Below are 15,307 nucleotides of genomic sequence, written 5' to 3' on the forward strand. Positions count from 1 at the left end.
CTGATACTGCAGACAGTGATGGGGATGTGCTGAGGGGGGCGGCATCCCTTGCTAAGGGCGTGCAGCTCATGATTGAGGCCATTAGAGATGTGTTAAATATTATTGACACAACACCTGAGCAGGTTGAGGAGGCTTACTTCACTGACAACAAGAAAGCCTCGCTAACCTTCCCTGCATCTAAAGAATTAAATGCTATATTTGAAAAATCCTGGGAAAACCCGGAGAGTAACATACAGGATTCTGCGGCCTTCCAATAAACATTCTGGAACTAAGAGCTGTCTACAACGGTCTTCTCCAAGCGGCCCATCTTCTGCGAGATCAAGCCATTCAAGTGCAGTCGGATAATGTAACGACTATGGCCTACATAAACCGACAGGGCGGAACGAAGAGCAGAGCTGCAATGTCAGAGGTAACAAGGATAATCTTCTGGGCAGAAAAGCACGTATTGGCGCTGTCAGCAATCTTCATTCCGGGAGTAGACAACTGGGAAGCGGACTTCCTCAGCAGACACGATCTCCATCCAGGAGACTGGGGACTCCATCCGGAGGTGTTCAAGGAGGTAATAGATCTGTGGGGTGTACCTCCAATACATGATGGCCTCCCATCTCGACAAGAAGCTTTGGAGGTATTGTTCCAGGTGAAGGGACCCGCAAGCCGTGGCGGTGGACGCCCTAGTGACTCTTTGGGTGTTCCAGTCGGTGTACATGTTTCCTCCACTTCCACTCATTCCAAGAGTTCTAAAACTCATAAGGAGAGCAAGAGTTCAGGCAATCATTGCTCCAGACTGGCCAAGAAGGGCTTGATACGCGGATCTTCTGGATCTACTGCTGGAAGAGCCGAGGCCTCTTCCTTTTTCGGGAGGACCTGCTGCAGCAGGGGCCGTTCGCTTATCAAAACTTACCGCGGCTACGTTTGACGGCATGGAGGTTGAACGCCAGATATTAGCTCGGAAGGGCATTCCGAATAAGGTTATTCCTACCCTGATACAGGCTAGGAAAGGAGTAACGTCTAAACATTACCATCGTATTTGGAAAAAATATGTATCTTGGTGTGAGTCCAAGAAGTTTCCTGTGGTGGAGTTTCAACTGGGACATTTTCTCCTCTTCCTGCAAGCAGGTGTGGATATGGGCCTGAGGTTGGGATCCATAAAGGTCCAGATTTCGGCCCTATCCATTTTCTTCCAGAAACAATTGGCTTCCCTCCCTGAGGTTCAGACTTTCTTGAAAGGGGTTCTACACATCCAGCCTCCCTTTGTGCTGCCTACGGCGCTCTGGAATCTTAACGTGGTGTTACAATTCCTCCAATCGGATTGGTTCGAACCTCTACTGGAGGTTGAGGTCAAGTTTCTCACGTGGAAGGCGGTTACTTTGTTGGCTTTAGCTTCTGCTAGACGTGTCTCGGAGTTTAGGGCTTTGTCTTGTAAGAGCACCTACTTGATCTTCCATGAAGATAGAGCTGAGCTCCAGACACGTCAGCAGTTTCTTCCGAAGGTTGTGTCGGCATTTCATATCAACCAACCTATTGTGGTGCCAGTTGCTACTGACTCCTCAATTTCAACAAAGTCCTTGGATGTTGTAAGGGCTCTGAAAATCTATGTGAAGAGCACTGCTCGTCACAGAAAATCGGAATCTGTTTGTCCTGTATGATCCCAAGAAAATTGGGTGTCCTGCTTCTAAGCAGACGATATCTCACTGGATCAGGTTCACTATCCAGCATGCGTATTCTACGGCAGGCTTGCCGTGTTCTACGTCTGTTAAAGCCCACTCTACTCGTAAGGTGGGTTCTTCCTGGGCGGCTGCCCGGGGTGTCTCTGCTTTACAACTTTGTTGAGTGGCTACTTGGTCGGGGTTGTAGTTCTACAAGTACGATACTTTGGCCTCTGAGGACCTGAAGTTTGGTCAATCAGTTCTGCAGGAGCATCCGCACTCTCCCTCCCGTTTTACCCATTACTACCTTTACTGATTCTAAAAAATCCTCTGTTACATTCCCCGCGTCTAAGGAGTTAAACACATTATTTGAAATATCCTGGGAAAACCCAGAGAAAAAATTCCAGATTCCAAAAAGGGTTCTCATTGCTTTTTCTTTCCCTGAGGAGGACAGGAAAAAATGGGAAATCCCGCCTGTAGTAGATGCTTCTGTATCTAGGTTGTCTAAAAAGGTAGTTTTACCTGTCCCTGGGTCCACCGCTTTAAAAGAGCCGGCTGACCGTAAGATTGAGACTACACTCAAATCTTTATACACAGCTACTGGTGTAGCTTTAAGGCCTACTATTGCTTGTGCCTGGATTTCTAAAGCCATAGTAAAGTGGTCAGGCACGTTACTAAAGGAATTAGACTCTATGGATAGAAGTGACATTGAATTGTTCTTACGTCACATACAGGACTCTGCAGGTTTCATGGTGGAGGCCATGAAGGACCTTGGCCATCTCAATGAGAGGGCTTCTTCCATGGCTGTCTCGGCACGCAGGGGACTCTGGCTTCGCCAATGGTCTGCGGATGCGGAATCCAAGAAGAGTGTGAAGAACATACCCTTCACAGGTCAGGCTCTGTTTGGTGAAACGTTAGATGCGTGGATCTCCACGTCAACTGCGGGTAAGTCAGCATTCCTTCCCTCAGCTACACCACCTGCCATGAAATCTTATCCTACGTCTACCATGCAGTCCTTTCGGACCGCGAAAGCTAAGAAGTCCAAACCCCGTTTCATTTTCTTTAGAGGAGGTCGGGGGAAATCCAGAAAACCTGCACCAACAGGATCACAGGAAAAGAAAACCCGGTTCTGCTTCCTCAAAATCCTCGGCATGATGGTGGACCTCCCAGCCTGGAGATCGGACAGGTGGGAGCAAGATGTCTGGGCGTCATAAGGCCTAGACCCCCGGGTACAAGATATTGTTGCCCAGGGGTACAGACTGGAGTTTTAAGAACTCCCACCTCACAGATTCTTCAAATCGGGCTTACCAGCTTTGCTGACAGAAAGTGCTATCCTACAGGAAGCCATTTAAAAATTGCTAAGGTCAAATGTTATTGTTCCAGTTCCACCTCACTTAACAAACAAGGGTTATTACTCAAACCTGTTTGTGGTACCGAAACCGGACGGTTCAGTCAGGCCAATATTGAATCTAAAGTCATTGAACCCTTATTTGAGGGAATTCATATTCAAGATGGAGTCTCAGAGTGGTGATCTCCGGTCTGGAGGAGGGGTAATTTCTAGTATCCCTAGATATTAAGGATGCGTACCTTCACATTCTGATCTGGCCGCCTCACCAGGCTTATCTAACATAATTCCTTCTCTGGATAATCTGCTGATAAAAGCGTATTCCAGGGAGAAGCTGATACAGAACATTGCTCTCTCAACTACTCCAGGATCACGGGGGGATCCTGAATCTTCCAAAGTCGTATTTGAAGCTGATAAGGAGACTGTCCTTCCTGGGAATGATCCTCAACACGTAAGTACAGAGGGTGTTTCTGCCGGATGAGAAAGTGTTGGTGATACAGGCAATGGTCCGGGATGTCCTGAAGCCAGCCCGGGTATCGGTTCATCAGTGTATTCGCCTTCTGGGCAGGATGGTTGCCTCCTACGAGGCTCTACAGTACGGAAGATTTCATGCACGATCTTTCCAACTGGATCTCCTGGACAAATGGTCGGGATCTCATCTTCACATGCACCAGAGGATACGTCTATCACCAAAAGCCAGAATATCGCTCCTCTGGTGTCTGAAAACTTCTCACCTACTACAGGGCTGCAGGTTTGGGATTCAGAATTGGATCCTCCTAACCACGGATGCAAGCCTCAGGGGTTGGGGAGCAGTCACCAAAGGGGAAAACTTCGAATGAAAGTGGTCAAGTCTGGAATCAATCCTTCTGATAGACATTCTGGAACTAAGGGCCGTGTACAACTGTCTTCCAATGAAAGTGGTCAAGTCTGGAATCAATCCTTCTGATAGACATTCTGGAACTAAGGGCCGTGTACAACTGTCTTCTACAAGCGCCACATCTTCTGAAAGATCAGGCCATTAAAGTTCAGTCGGACAATGTAACAACAGTGGTCTACATAAACCGACAAGGCGGAACGAAGAGCAGAGCTGCAATGTCTGGGCGGAAAAGCATGCAGTGGCGCTGTCAGCAATCTTCATTCCGGGAGTGGACAACTGGGAAGCGGACTTCCACAGCAGACACGATATCCATCCGGGAGAGTGGGGCCTCCAGCCAGAGGTGTTCGCAGAGGTGACAAGTCTTTGGGGCGTACCTCACATAGACATGATGGCCTCCCGCCTCAACAAGAAGCTTCAGAGGTACCGTTCCAAGTCGAGGGACCCACAGGCAGTGGCGATAGACGCCCTGGTAATTCCGTGGGTGTTCAAGTCAGTGTATGTGTTCCCTCTACTTCCACTCATCCCAAGGTTTCTCAGACTAATAAAACGAACAAGAATTTAGGCGATCCTCATTGCTCCGGACTGGCCAAGGTGAGCTTGGTACGTGAATCTTCTGGAGTTATTGCTGGAAGATCCAAGGCCTCTTTCTTCTTTGAGAGGACTTTCTTCAACAGGGGCTGTTCGCTTATCAAGACTTACCACGGCTCGTTTGACGGCATGGAGGTTGAACGCCAGATCTTAGCTCGGCAGGGCATTCCGAACCAGGTTATTCTTACCCTGATACAGGCTAGGAAAGGAGTAACGTCTAAACATTACCATTGAATTTGGAAAAAGTACGTGTCTTGATATGAAGCCAAGACATTTCCTACGGTGGAGTTTCAACTAGGGCGGTTTCTCCTCTTTCTGCAAGCAGGTGTGGATGTGGGCCCGAGGTTGGGCTCCATAAAAGTCCAGATTTCGGCCTTGTCCATTTTCTTCCAGAAACAATTGGCTGCCCTCCCTGAGGTTCAGACTTTCTTGAAGGGGGTTCTGCACATCCAGTCTCCCTTTGTGCCTCCTACGGCACCTTGGGATCTTAATGTGGTGCTGCAGTTCCTGCAGTCGGATTGGTTTGAACCTTTACAGGAAGTGGATGTCAAGTTCCTTACTTGGAAGGCAGTCACACTGTTGGCATTAGCATCTGCTTGACGTGTCTGAATTGAGGGCATTGTCCTGCAAGAGCCCCTACTTGATTTTCCATGAAGATAGAGCTGAGCTCAGGACACGTCAGCAATTTCTTCCAAAGGTTGTGTCGGCTTTTCATTTCAACCAACCTATTGTGGTGCCAGTGGCTACTGACTCCTCAATTACTTAAAAATCCTTGGGTGTTGTAAGGGCTTTGAAGATTTATGTGAAGAGAACTTCTCGTCACAGAAAGTCGGACGCTCTGTTTGTCCTTTATGATCCCAACAAGGTTGAGTGTCCTGCTTCTAAGCAGGCGATTTGTCGCTGGATCAGGTGTACTATCCAGCACGCTTATTCTACGGTAGGCTTGCTGTGTCCAAAATCCGTTAACGCGCACTCAACTCGTAAAGTGGGTTCTTCCTGGGTGGCTGCCCGGGGTGTCTCGGCTTTACAACTTTGCCGATCAGCTACTTGGTCGGGATCGAACACGTTTGCTAAGTTCTACAAGTTTGATACTTTGGCCTCTGATGATCTAAAGTTCAGTCAATCAGTTCTGCAGGAGCCTCCGCGCTCTCTCTCCCGTTCTGGGAGCTTTGTTACATCCCCATGTTACTAATGTGGTCCCCAGCATCCTCTAGGACGTAAGAGAAAATAGGATTTTGGTTACCTACCGGTAAACCCTTTTCTCGTAGGCCGTAGAGGATGCTGGGCGCCCGCCCAGCGCTTCGTTTTCCTGCATTTGTTAACCAAGTAAGAACGCAGTACTTAACTAAGTAAGTACTGTTGTTCAGCCGTTGCTGACTTGTTTCAAGCTGGTTAGCTTGGTTTTCTGTTATGTGTGAGCTGGTGTGAATCTCGCCACTATCTGTGTATTTCCTTCTCTCGAAGTATGTCCGTCTCCTCGGGCACAGTTTCTAGACTGAGTCTGATAAGAGGGGCATAGAGGGAAGAGACAGCCCACACTATTAAACTCTTAAAGGGCCCATGGCTCCCAAGGGACTCGTCTATACCCCATGGTACTAATGTGGACCCCAGCATCCTCTACGGACTGCGAGAAAAGGATTTACCGGCAGGTAATTAAAATTCTATTTTTTCTCTACGTAACTGGATAGATCGAGGCATTTTAACAGTGCAAGATATGTATGAAAACCGGCATTTTAAATTATCACCAGTGATTTAAATGACAATGCATACATAAACTCAGTCACCAAAATTCAACATACAGTATTCATTCCCTTTACTTTTATATTAATCTGTTTTACCACACTGCCACACACATACTGTAAGTTGTATGTGTCACTTATTCAAGACACCCTGTTTAGTCCGGGAGTACAGGTATTCTCCAATTTAGCATCACACTTAATTAAATAGCTCTGGGAGCTGCCTCCCAGCGCTATTCAATCTGCGTTGAATTGAATTGACCCTTGAGACTGTGCATATACCCCTTGGCCAGCATGTTCTGTCCCTTCCTACCATAACTAATTTATGGAACAAATGTAGGTTCTACTTCAGGGATTAACATACTTTGCCCATGTAATTTTATTCTATTGAGAGACTAATTACCTCCCTCTATATATTATTTAGATCATTATTTTTTTATTATCCTTTATAGGGTCCACAGTGCCTTACAAAGTACAGAAACAGTATAACAAAACAAAATGAAAGTGACATTGCAGCCCATTGTCCTGCCGCTGATCATATCATGACAGAATTAATGGCTAGTTACCAATTATACCAGAGCAACAATAGAATGTGAAGGGCATTTTAAGTGAGTGTGAAGAGTTTGAATTGGATTATCCTCTTCGTATTATCTGAACCATATTACTAAGTGTTATTTGAAACTTTTTGTTGTTACTTATTATTTTAAGAAGAAACAGTTTTGCATTTATAGGGTATTAAATATTAAAAGTTTTATATTTTATTAGATTTCGTAAAAAAAATTATTTAACGTTTGCCCCAAAATAAGAGTTTAGTATCTTGCCGCTTCATATATAATGTTAATTCAAACAACTGTTAATCCAGATTGTATTCAATATTTTTAGGAAGTACAATAATTTGCTGTGGTGCTCCCTAGAAAAATAGTACCGAATATCTCTTACTCCTTAGCTATTTATTTTTGCTCTGGAATAATAGCAAACTAGTTATTAATACTGTCATAATATGATCAGCGGCTATGGGGGTCATTCAGAGTCTGCAACCATATACTCACATGCTGGCCGCCACTCAGCATGTGTGGCACCGCCCCGCGATGCGTTTGCCATTTAATCGAATAGAGGTAGAACCCTGCCTATGCAGCGGCACCGCCACCATGTTTCCTTTTGCAGGAAACACGGGTGACACCATAGGTTGGCCCCGAAAATGGCCATGACACGCCTGCATTTGCAGATCTCCTGCCCACCCCAACACCGCGTTGCCGCCCCGGACACACGGGGCCTGTCCATCATCATGTAATCGCATCCTTCCGGGATGCGACTGAATAGTGAAGGCCGGTGTGCGTGCGCAGACCCTATGTACATGGCTGCTGCATGACAACTCACCAGATGCGTCCATCTCTTAATAACGCCCTATATCCGTAAATAGAATGAGATATTTGTAAAGTGTATTTAGGTTTTAGAAAAATACATTTTTGGACTTTTGCAATCATATTGTAAATCTGTTTAGTATCAGGACATTGACTGCTTGTGAGTGTAATGATGTAGCCGTAGTTGGATACAGTTTTGGGGTCATTGCTGATTATAATTTGCTCTATGATTATACAGGTCAGGTATCCGTTATTCGGATACCCGAAAACCAGAATATTTTGGCGCTGTAGTGACGTCATGACGTCACTGGAGTCCGCGGGCAATCGCAGACAGGTGTTGGAGTGGCTTCACAGCCATTCCCTCATTGTCACTGCTGCCAGCACCCGCCTCAGACATGCCGAACTTGCCACGAACTCCCCCCCCCCCCGCCGCCGCAGACCCCTGGGACCCATCCAGATAACAGGTATTCTGTTATCCAGGAAAATCCCATGTCCAGAATGCTCCTGGTCCTGAGCACTTCGGATATGGGATACTCTGTCTGTATTGTGCAACAAATTGAGCCCTGTTAGTGACACTTATTACGGTATATGATGGGCACACAAGCAACCTACTTTTTTTTTTTTTTTTTTAAGTGGGGTGCCTAGAATGATCAAAGGCATATACATAAGATACAAAAGGCAAACTGTTGCAACATTGTTACAATTCCAATATGCCTGAGTCGCCGGCCACTCGTCTCATCAATACTGTGACATATTTACAACAATATTAATAAATTCAGGGCAGAATTAAAGTTGAATACTAAGTAACATAGATATTACTTATTGAGGCAAATACCAAATATCACGTGCTTCGTCATGCAGAAAATATCACATTTAATGACAAGAAATGGGTACTTAAGCAGAGAAAACTAACTATAGTTAACGGCTATACTAATTATGGACACAGATACAATACCATGGAAATTATAACTAGAAAAACATGAGAATATAAATATATATAGGCCCTCATTCCGAGTTGATCGCTCGCAAGGCGATTTTAGCAGAGTTACACACGCTAAGCCGCCGCCTACTGGGAGTGAATCTTAGCTTCTTAAAATTGCGACCGATGTATTCGCAATATTGCGATTACAAACTACTTAGCAGTTTCAGAGTAGCTTCAGACTTACTCGGCATCTGCGATCAGTTCAGTGCTTGTCGTTCCTGGTTTGACGTCATAAACACACCCAGCGTTCGCCCAGACACTCCTCCGTTTCTCCGGCCACTCCTGCGTTTTTTCTGGAAACGGTAGCGTTTTTAACCACACGCCCCTGAAATGCCGTGTTTCCGCCCAGTAACACCCATTTCCTGTCAATCACATTACGATCGCCGGAGCGAAGAAAAAGCCGTGAGTAAAAATACTATCTTCATTGTTAAATTACTTGGCGCAGTCGCAGTGCGAATATTGCGCATGCGTACTAAGCGGAATTTCACTGCGATGCGATGAAATATACCGAGCGAACGACTCGGAATGAGGGCCATAGTTGTTAGCCTAAATTTACTGCAGCAAAACTTCCAAGCTAGAGTGCATCCTCAGTATAGCAATGTATATTTAGATCTACTTTTGCCGTATGCTCCCCTGCATTTTTAATATGAGTAGTGTGGACTGCATATGTCAGCCAGTAACTATACATGTATGTCTTTCATATTACAGGTTCAGCTTGGGTATGATGTTTGGAATCCTTGCCATGTTTGGATCAATGATTCTTCTGGGGAAGACATTAATGCAGACTTTAAGTCAAATGATGGCTGAGAGTCCAGGAACACAGAATGACCGCATGCTGCAAGTGGTGGTTAGTTCTCTGTTTCTAATTATCATTTTATACATGAAATTCAAATAGATACATAATTAATGAGCATTAAGCATATATTTTTTTTGGAGAGGACCCTGCTTATACAAGCTTAAAATCTATAGTGGTATGGGTAGACACATTGGGGAGAAGAGGGCAGACTTCAGAGTTAGGAGGAGAGGAGGTACTGTAGTAAGGTAGGATGCACAAAAATAGTTTTAACCACTTGCCTGGCATGGTCGCATCAGATGCGACCATGCCTGCAAGTACTCTATCTGACCTGGTCACACAGGATGCCACCAGTCAGAGAGTGTTAGCAGCGGCAGGGAAGATGAACTTCTCTCCGCTGCTGCTGTCCCTCCGGAAGGTCCCTCTGCCTCCCTGCACTCTCCCCCTGTGTCTGCCGTGCTGCCGATCATTGCTGATCGATCAGCACGGCAGGATCCCCCCCCCCCCCCCCCCCCCCCTCCAGCGGCTGCAGACAATGGCAGCTGCTGGGGAGTGTAAATGAACCCTCCCAAGCAACCCCCAGACCCCCCCTGTATACCTGCAGGCTGTCCCGGCTTTCAAAATGAAAGCCGCGATTCTCCCGATGGTCGCGATGTTCCCGATCGATGTTTGGGGGGAATATATATATATATATATATATATATATATATTATATATATATATATATATATATATATATATTTCTCTAACGTCCTAGTGGATGCTGGGGACTCCGTAAGGACCATGGGGAATAGACGGGCTCCGCAGGAGACTGGGCACTCTAATGCTGCATTCACACCGCAAATGCCGGGTCCTACCCGGTAAGACAAACGTGTACTTACCGGGTGGGATCCGGCATTTGCGCTCCGTTGCAGGCTTCCCGACCCGGCAATATACCGGGTCGGTTGCCATGACAACGGAGGCCGCAGCAGGGGCGGGGGTGGAGGCGGCGTCGGGAGATGAGCTCATCTCCAGCGCCGCCTCTCCCTATCTTGTGAATGGGAACCGTGTCGCATCGACACGGCTCCCATTCACACCGCACCTGACCCGGTAATCAACCCGGGTAAAACCCTTCTTTTTTACCGGGTTGATTTACCGGGTCAGGCGACCCGCTAAATCGCCCAGTGTGCTTTCACATCGCACACTGACCCGGTTCGACACGGCAATATGCCGTGTCGGTACCGGGTTATTTGTGCGATGTGAAAGGGATATAAGAAAGATTTAGTACTACTGTTGTGCACTGGCTCCTCCCTCTATGCCCCTCCTCCAGACCTCAGTTAGAATCTGTGCCCGGACAGAGCTGGGTGCATTTTAGTGAGCTCTCCTGAGCTTGCTAATAAGAAAGTATTTTAGTTAGGTTTTTTATTTTCAGAGAGCTTCTGCTGGCAACAGACTCTCTGCTACGTGGGACTGAGGGGAGAGAAGCAAACCTACTAACTGCGGCTAGGTTGCGCTTCTTAGGCTACTGGACACCATTAGCTCCAGAGGGATCGAACACAGGAACCTAACCTTGGTCGTCCGTTCCCGGAGCCGCGCCGCCGTCCCCCTCGCAGAGCCAGAAGACAGAAGCCGGCGGGTTGAAGCAAGAAGACGTCAAAATCGGCGGCAGAAGACTCCTGTCTTCATATGAGGTAGCGCACAGCACTGCAGCTGTGCGCCATTGCGCCCACACTAACCCACACACTCCGGTCACTGTAGGGTGCAGGGCGCAGGGGTGGGCGCCCTGGGCAGCATTAAGTACCTCCTGGCAAAAGCAGCATATATACAGTTGGACACTGTAATATGCATGAGCCCCCGCCATTAATTTTACACAACATCGCGGGACAGAAGCCCGCCGCTGAGGGGGCGGGGCCTTCTTCCTCAGCACTCACCAGCGCCATTTTCTCTTCACAGCTCCGCTGAGAGGAAGCTCCCCAGGCTCTCCCCTGCAGACTCACGGTAGAAAGAGGGTAAAAAGAGAGGGGGGGCACATAAATTTAGCGCATTAATCATATATACAGCAGCTACTGGGTAAACACTAAGTTACTGTGTGATTCCTGGGTCATATAGCGCTGGGGTGTGTGCTGGCATACTCTCACTCTGTCTCTCCAAAAGGCCTTGTGGGGGTCCTGTCCTCATAAGAGCATCCCCTGTGTGTGTGGTGTGTCGGTACGCGTGTGTCGACATGTTTGACGAAGAGGGCTATGTGGAGGCAGAGCAAGTGCAGATGAATGACGTGTCACCGCCGACGGCGCCGACACCTGATTGGATGGATATGTTGAAGGTGTTAAATGATAATGTAAAATTCCTTGCATAAAAGGTTGGATAAAGCTGATGCCTTGGGACAGTCGGGGTCTCAGCCCATGCCTGATCCTACAGCGCAGAGGCCGTCAGGGTCTCAGAAGCGCCCACTATCCAAAATTGTTGACACAGATATCGACACGGATTCTGACTCCAGTGTCGATGACGATGATTCAAAATTGCAGCCTAACATGGCTAAAGCCATCCGCTACATGATTATAGCAATGAAGGATGTATTGCACATATCAGAGGTAAACCCTGTCCCTGACAAGAGGGTTTATATGTATGGGGAGAAAAAGCAAGAGGTGACTTTTCCCCCTTCACATGAGTTAAATGAGTTATGTGAAAAAGCGTGGGATTCCCCCGATAGGAAAGTGCTGATTTCCAAAAGGTTACTTATGGCGTACCCTTTCCCGCCAACGGACAGGATGCGCTGGGAATCCTCCCCTAGGGTAGATAAAGCTCTGACACGCTTATCTAAGAAGGTGGCCCTGCCGTCACAGGATACGGCCGCCCTAAAGGATCCTGCAGATAGGAAGCAGGAAAGTATCCTGAAGTCTGTTTATACACATTCAGGTACTCTACTGAGGCCGGCAATTGCGTCGGCCTGGATGTGTAGTGCTGTAGCAGCATGGACAGATAATCTGTCTGAGGAACTGGATACCTTAGACAAGGATACCATTTTACTGACCCTGGGGCATATAAAAGACGCTGTCCTATATATGAGGGATGCCCAGAGGGACATTTGCCTACTGGGCTCTAGAATAAATGCAATGTCAATTTCTGCCAGAAGGGTCCTGTGGACTCGGCAATGGACAGGTGATGCCGACTCCAAAAAGCACATGGAGGTTTTACCTTACAAGGGTGAGGAATTGTTTGGGGACGGTCTCTCGGACCTAGTTTCCACAGCTACGGCTGGGAAGTCAAATTTTTTGCCATATATTCCCTCACAGCCTAAGAAAGCACCGTATTACCAAATGCAGTCATTTCGATCACAAAGAAGCAAGAAGGTCAGAGGTGCGTCCTTTCTTGCCAGAGGCAGGGGTAGAGGAAAGAAGCTGCACCATACAGCTAGTTCCCAGGAACAGAAGTACTCCCCGGCTTCCACTAAATCCACCGCATGACGCTGGGGCTCCACAGGTGGAGCCAGGAGCGGTGGGGGCACGTCTCCGAAATTTCAGCCACCAGTGGGTTCGCTCACAGGTGGATCCCTGGGCTATACAGATTGTGGCTCAGGGATACAAGCTGGAATTCGAAGTGATGCCCCCTCACCGTTACCTCAAATCGGCCCTGCCAGCTTCACCCATGGAACGGGAAGTAGTGTTAGCGGCAATTCACAAGTTATATCTCCAGCAGGTGGTGGTAAAGGTTCCCCTCCTTCAACAAGGAAGGGGATATTATTCCACAATGTATGTGGTACCGAAACCGGACAGTTCGGTCAGACCCATATTGAATTTAAAGTCCCTGAACATTTATCTGAAAAGATTCAAGTTCAAAATGGAATCGCTCAGAGCGGTCATTGCAAGCCTGGAAGAGGGGGATTTTATGGTTTCTCTGGACATCAGGGATGCTTACTTGCATGTCCCCATTTATCCACCTCATCAGGAGTACCTCAGATATGTGGTACAGGACTGTCATTACCAATTCCAGACGTTGCCGTTTGGGCTCTCCACGGCACCGAGAATATTTACCAAGGTAATGGCGGAAATGATGGTGCTCCTTGGGAAGCAAGGAGTCACAATTATCCCATACTTGGACGATCTCCTCATAAAGGCGAGGTCCAGAGAGCAGTTGCTGAGCAGCGTAGCACACTCTCAGGAGGTGTTGCAACAGCACGGCTGGATTCTGAATATCTCAAAGTCGCAGCTGATTCCTACAACGCGTCTGCCTTTTCTGGGCATGATTCTGGACACAGACGGATCGCATCTTCAGATGCATCGGCTGATCACCCTGTCCCCGAGGGCCAGGGTGTCTCTTCTGTGGTGGCTACAGAGTGCTCACCTTCTCGAGGGCCGCAGGTTCGGCATACAGGACTGGGTCCTGGTGACCACGGATGCGAGCCTCCGAGGATGGGGGACAGTCACTCAGGGAAGAAACTTCCAAGTGTTGTGGTCAAGTCAGGAGGCTTGTCTGCACATAAATATCCTGGAACTAAGGGCCATATACAACGCCCTGAGTCAAGCGGAGCCTCTGCTTCGCAACCAACCGGTGCTGATTCAGTCAGACGACATCACCGCAGTGGCTCATGTAAACCGCCAGGGCGGCACAAGAAGCAGAATGGCGATGGCGGAAGCCACCAGGATTCTTCGTTGGGCGGAGAATCACGTGCAAGCACTGTCAGCAGTGTTCATTCCGGGAGTGGACAACTGGGAAGCAGACTTCCTCAGCAGGCACGACCTCCACCCGGGAGAGTGGGGACTTCATCACGAAGTCTTCACTCAGATTACAAATCGATGGGAACTGCCACAGGTGGACATGATGGCGTCCCGTCTCAACAAAAAGCTACAAAGGTATTGCGCCAGGTCAAGAGACCCTCAGGCGATAGCTGTGGACGCACTGGTAACACCGTGGGTGTTCCAGTCGGTCTATGTGTTTCCTCCTCTTCCTCTCATACCCAAGGTGCTGAGAATCGTAAGAAAAAGAGGAGTGAGAACAATACTCATTGTTCCGGATTGGCCAAGAAGGACTTGGTAACCGGAACTGCAAGAAATGCTCACAGAGGACCCATGGCCTCTGCCTCTCAGACAGGACCTGTTGCAACAGGGGCCCTGTCTGTTCCAAGACTTACCGCGGCTGCGTTTGACGGCATGGCGGTTGAACGCAGGATCCTAGCGGAAAAGGGCATTCCGGATGAAGTTATTCCTACGCTGATAAAGGCTAGGAAGGACGTGACAGCAAAACACTATCACCGTATATGGCGAAAATATGTTGCCTGGTGTGAGGCCAGGAAGGCCCCTACAGAGGAATTCCAGCTGGGCCGGTTCCTGCACTTCCTACAGTCTGGAGTGACTATGGGCCTGAAGTTGGGGTCCATAAAGGTCCAGATTTCGGCCCTATCCATTTTCTTTCAAAAGGAACTGGCTTCTCTTCCTGAAGTTCAGACGTTTGTAACGGGAGTGCTGCATATTCAGCCCCCTTTTGTGCCACCAGTGGCACCTTGGGATCTCAACGTGGTGTTGGGTTTCCTGAAGTCCCACTGGTTTGAGCCACTTAAGACCGTGGAGCTAAAGTATCTCACGGGGAAGGTGGTCATGCTATTGGCCTTAGCTTCGGCTAAGCGTGTGTCAGATTTGGCGGCTTTGTCATGTAAAAGCCCCTATCTGGTTTTCCATATGGACAGGGCAGAATTATGGACTCGTCCGCAATTTCTGCCGAAGGTGGTGTCATCTTTTCATTTGAACCAACCTATTGTGGTGCCTGCGGCTACTCGTGACTTGGAGGATTCCAAGTTGCTTGATGAAGTCAGGGCTTTGAAGATCTATGTAGCCAGGACGACTGGAGTCAGGAAGACTGACTCGCTGTTTATCCTGTATGCATCCAACAAGCTGGGTGCTCCTGCTTCAAAGCAAACCATTGCTCGCTGGATCTGTAGCACGATTCAGCAGGCTCATTCTGCGGCTGGATTGCCGCATCCAAAATCCGTGAAAGCCCATTCCACAA

The 15,307-nt window shown here is 48.0% G+C and overlaps 1 protein-coding gene and 1 long non-coding RNA gene across 4 annotated transcripts in view; one reads left to right on the top strand and one right to left on the bottom strand.

The window, feature by feature from the left end:
• Window positions 1–15,307, top strand: part of MBTPS2 (membrane bound transcription factor peptidase, site 2) — a 354,709-nt gene that overhangs the window by 117,975 nt on the left and 221,427 nt on the right. For all 3 annotated transcript variants that reach the window (XM_063955767.1, XM_063955765.1, XM_063955766.1), the window contains exon 3: window positions 9,244–9,382. In XM_063955767.1, coding sequence (XP_063811837.1) covers window positions 9,257–9,382 — 126 coding nt within the window. In that variant the 5' untranslated portion in view covers window positions 9,244–9,256. The remainder of the gene's footprint in view (window positions 1–9,243; window positions 9,383–15,307) is intronic.
• LOC135049838 (uncharacterized) overlaps window positions 1–15,307 on the bottom strand; it is a 46,173-nt gene that overhangs the window by 12,874 nt on the left and 17,992 nt on the right. The window lies entirely within an intron of this gene.

Source organism: Pseudophryne corroboree, chromosome 2 (assembly GCF_028390025.1).
Source record: "Pseudophryne corroboree isolate aPseCor3 chromosome 2, aPseCor3.hap2, whole genome shotgun sequence".
Taxonomy (NCBI): Eukaryota; Metazoa; Chordata; class Amphibia; order Anura; family Myobatrachidae; genus Pseudophryne; species Pseudophryne corroboree.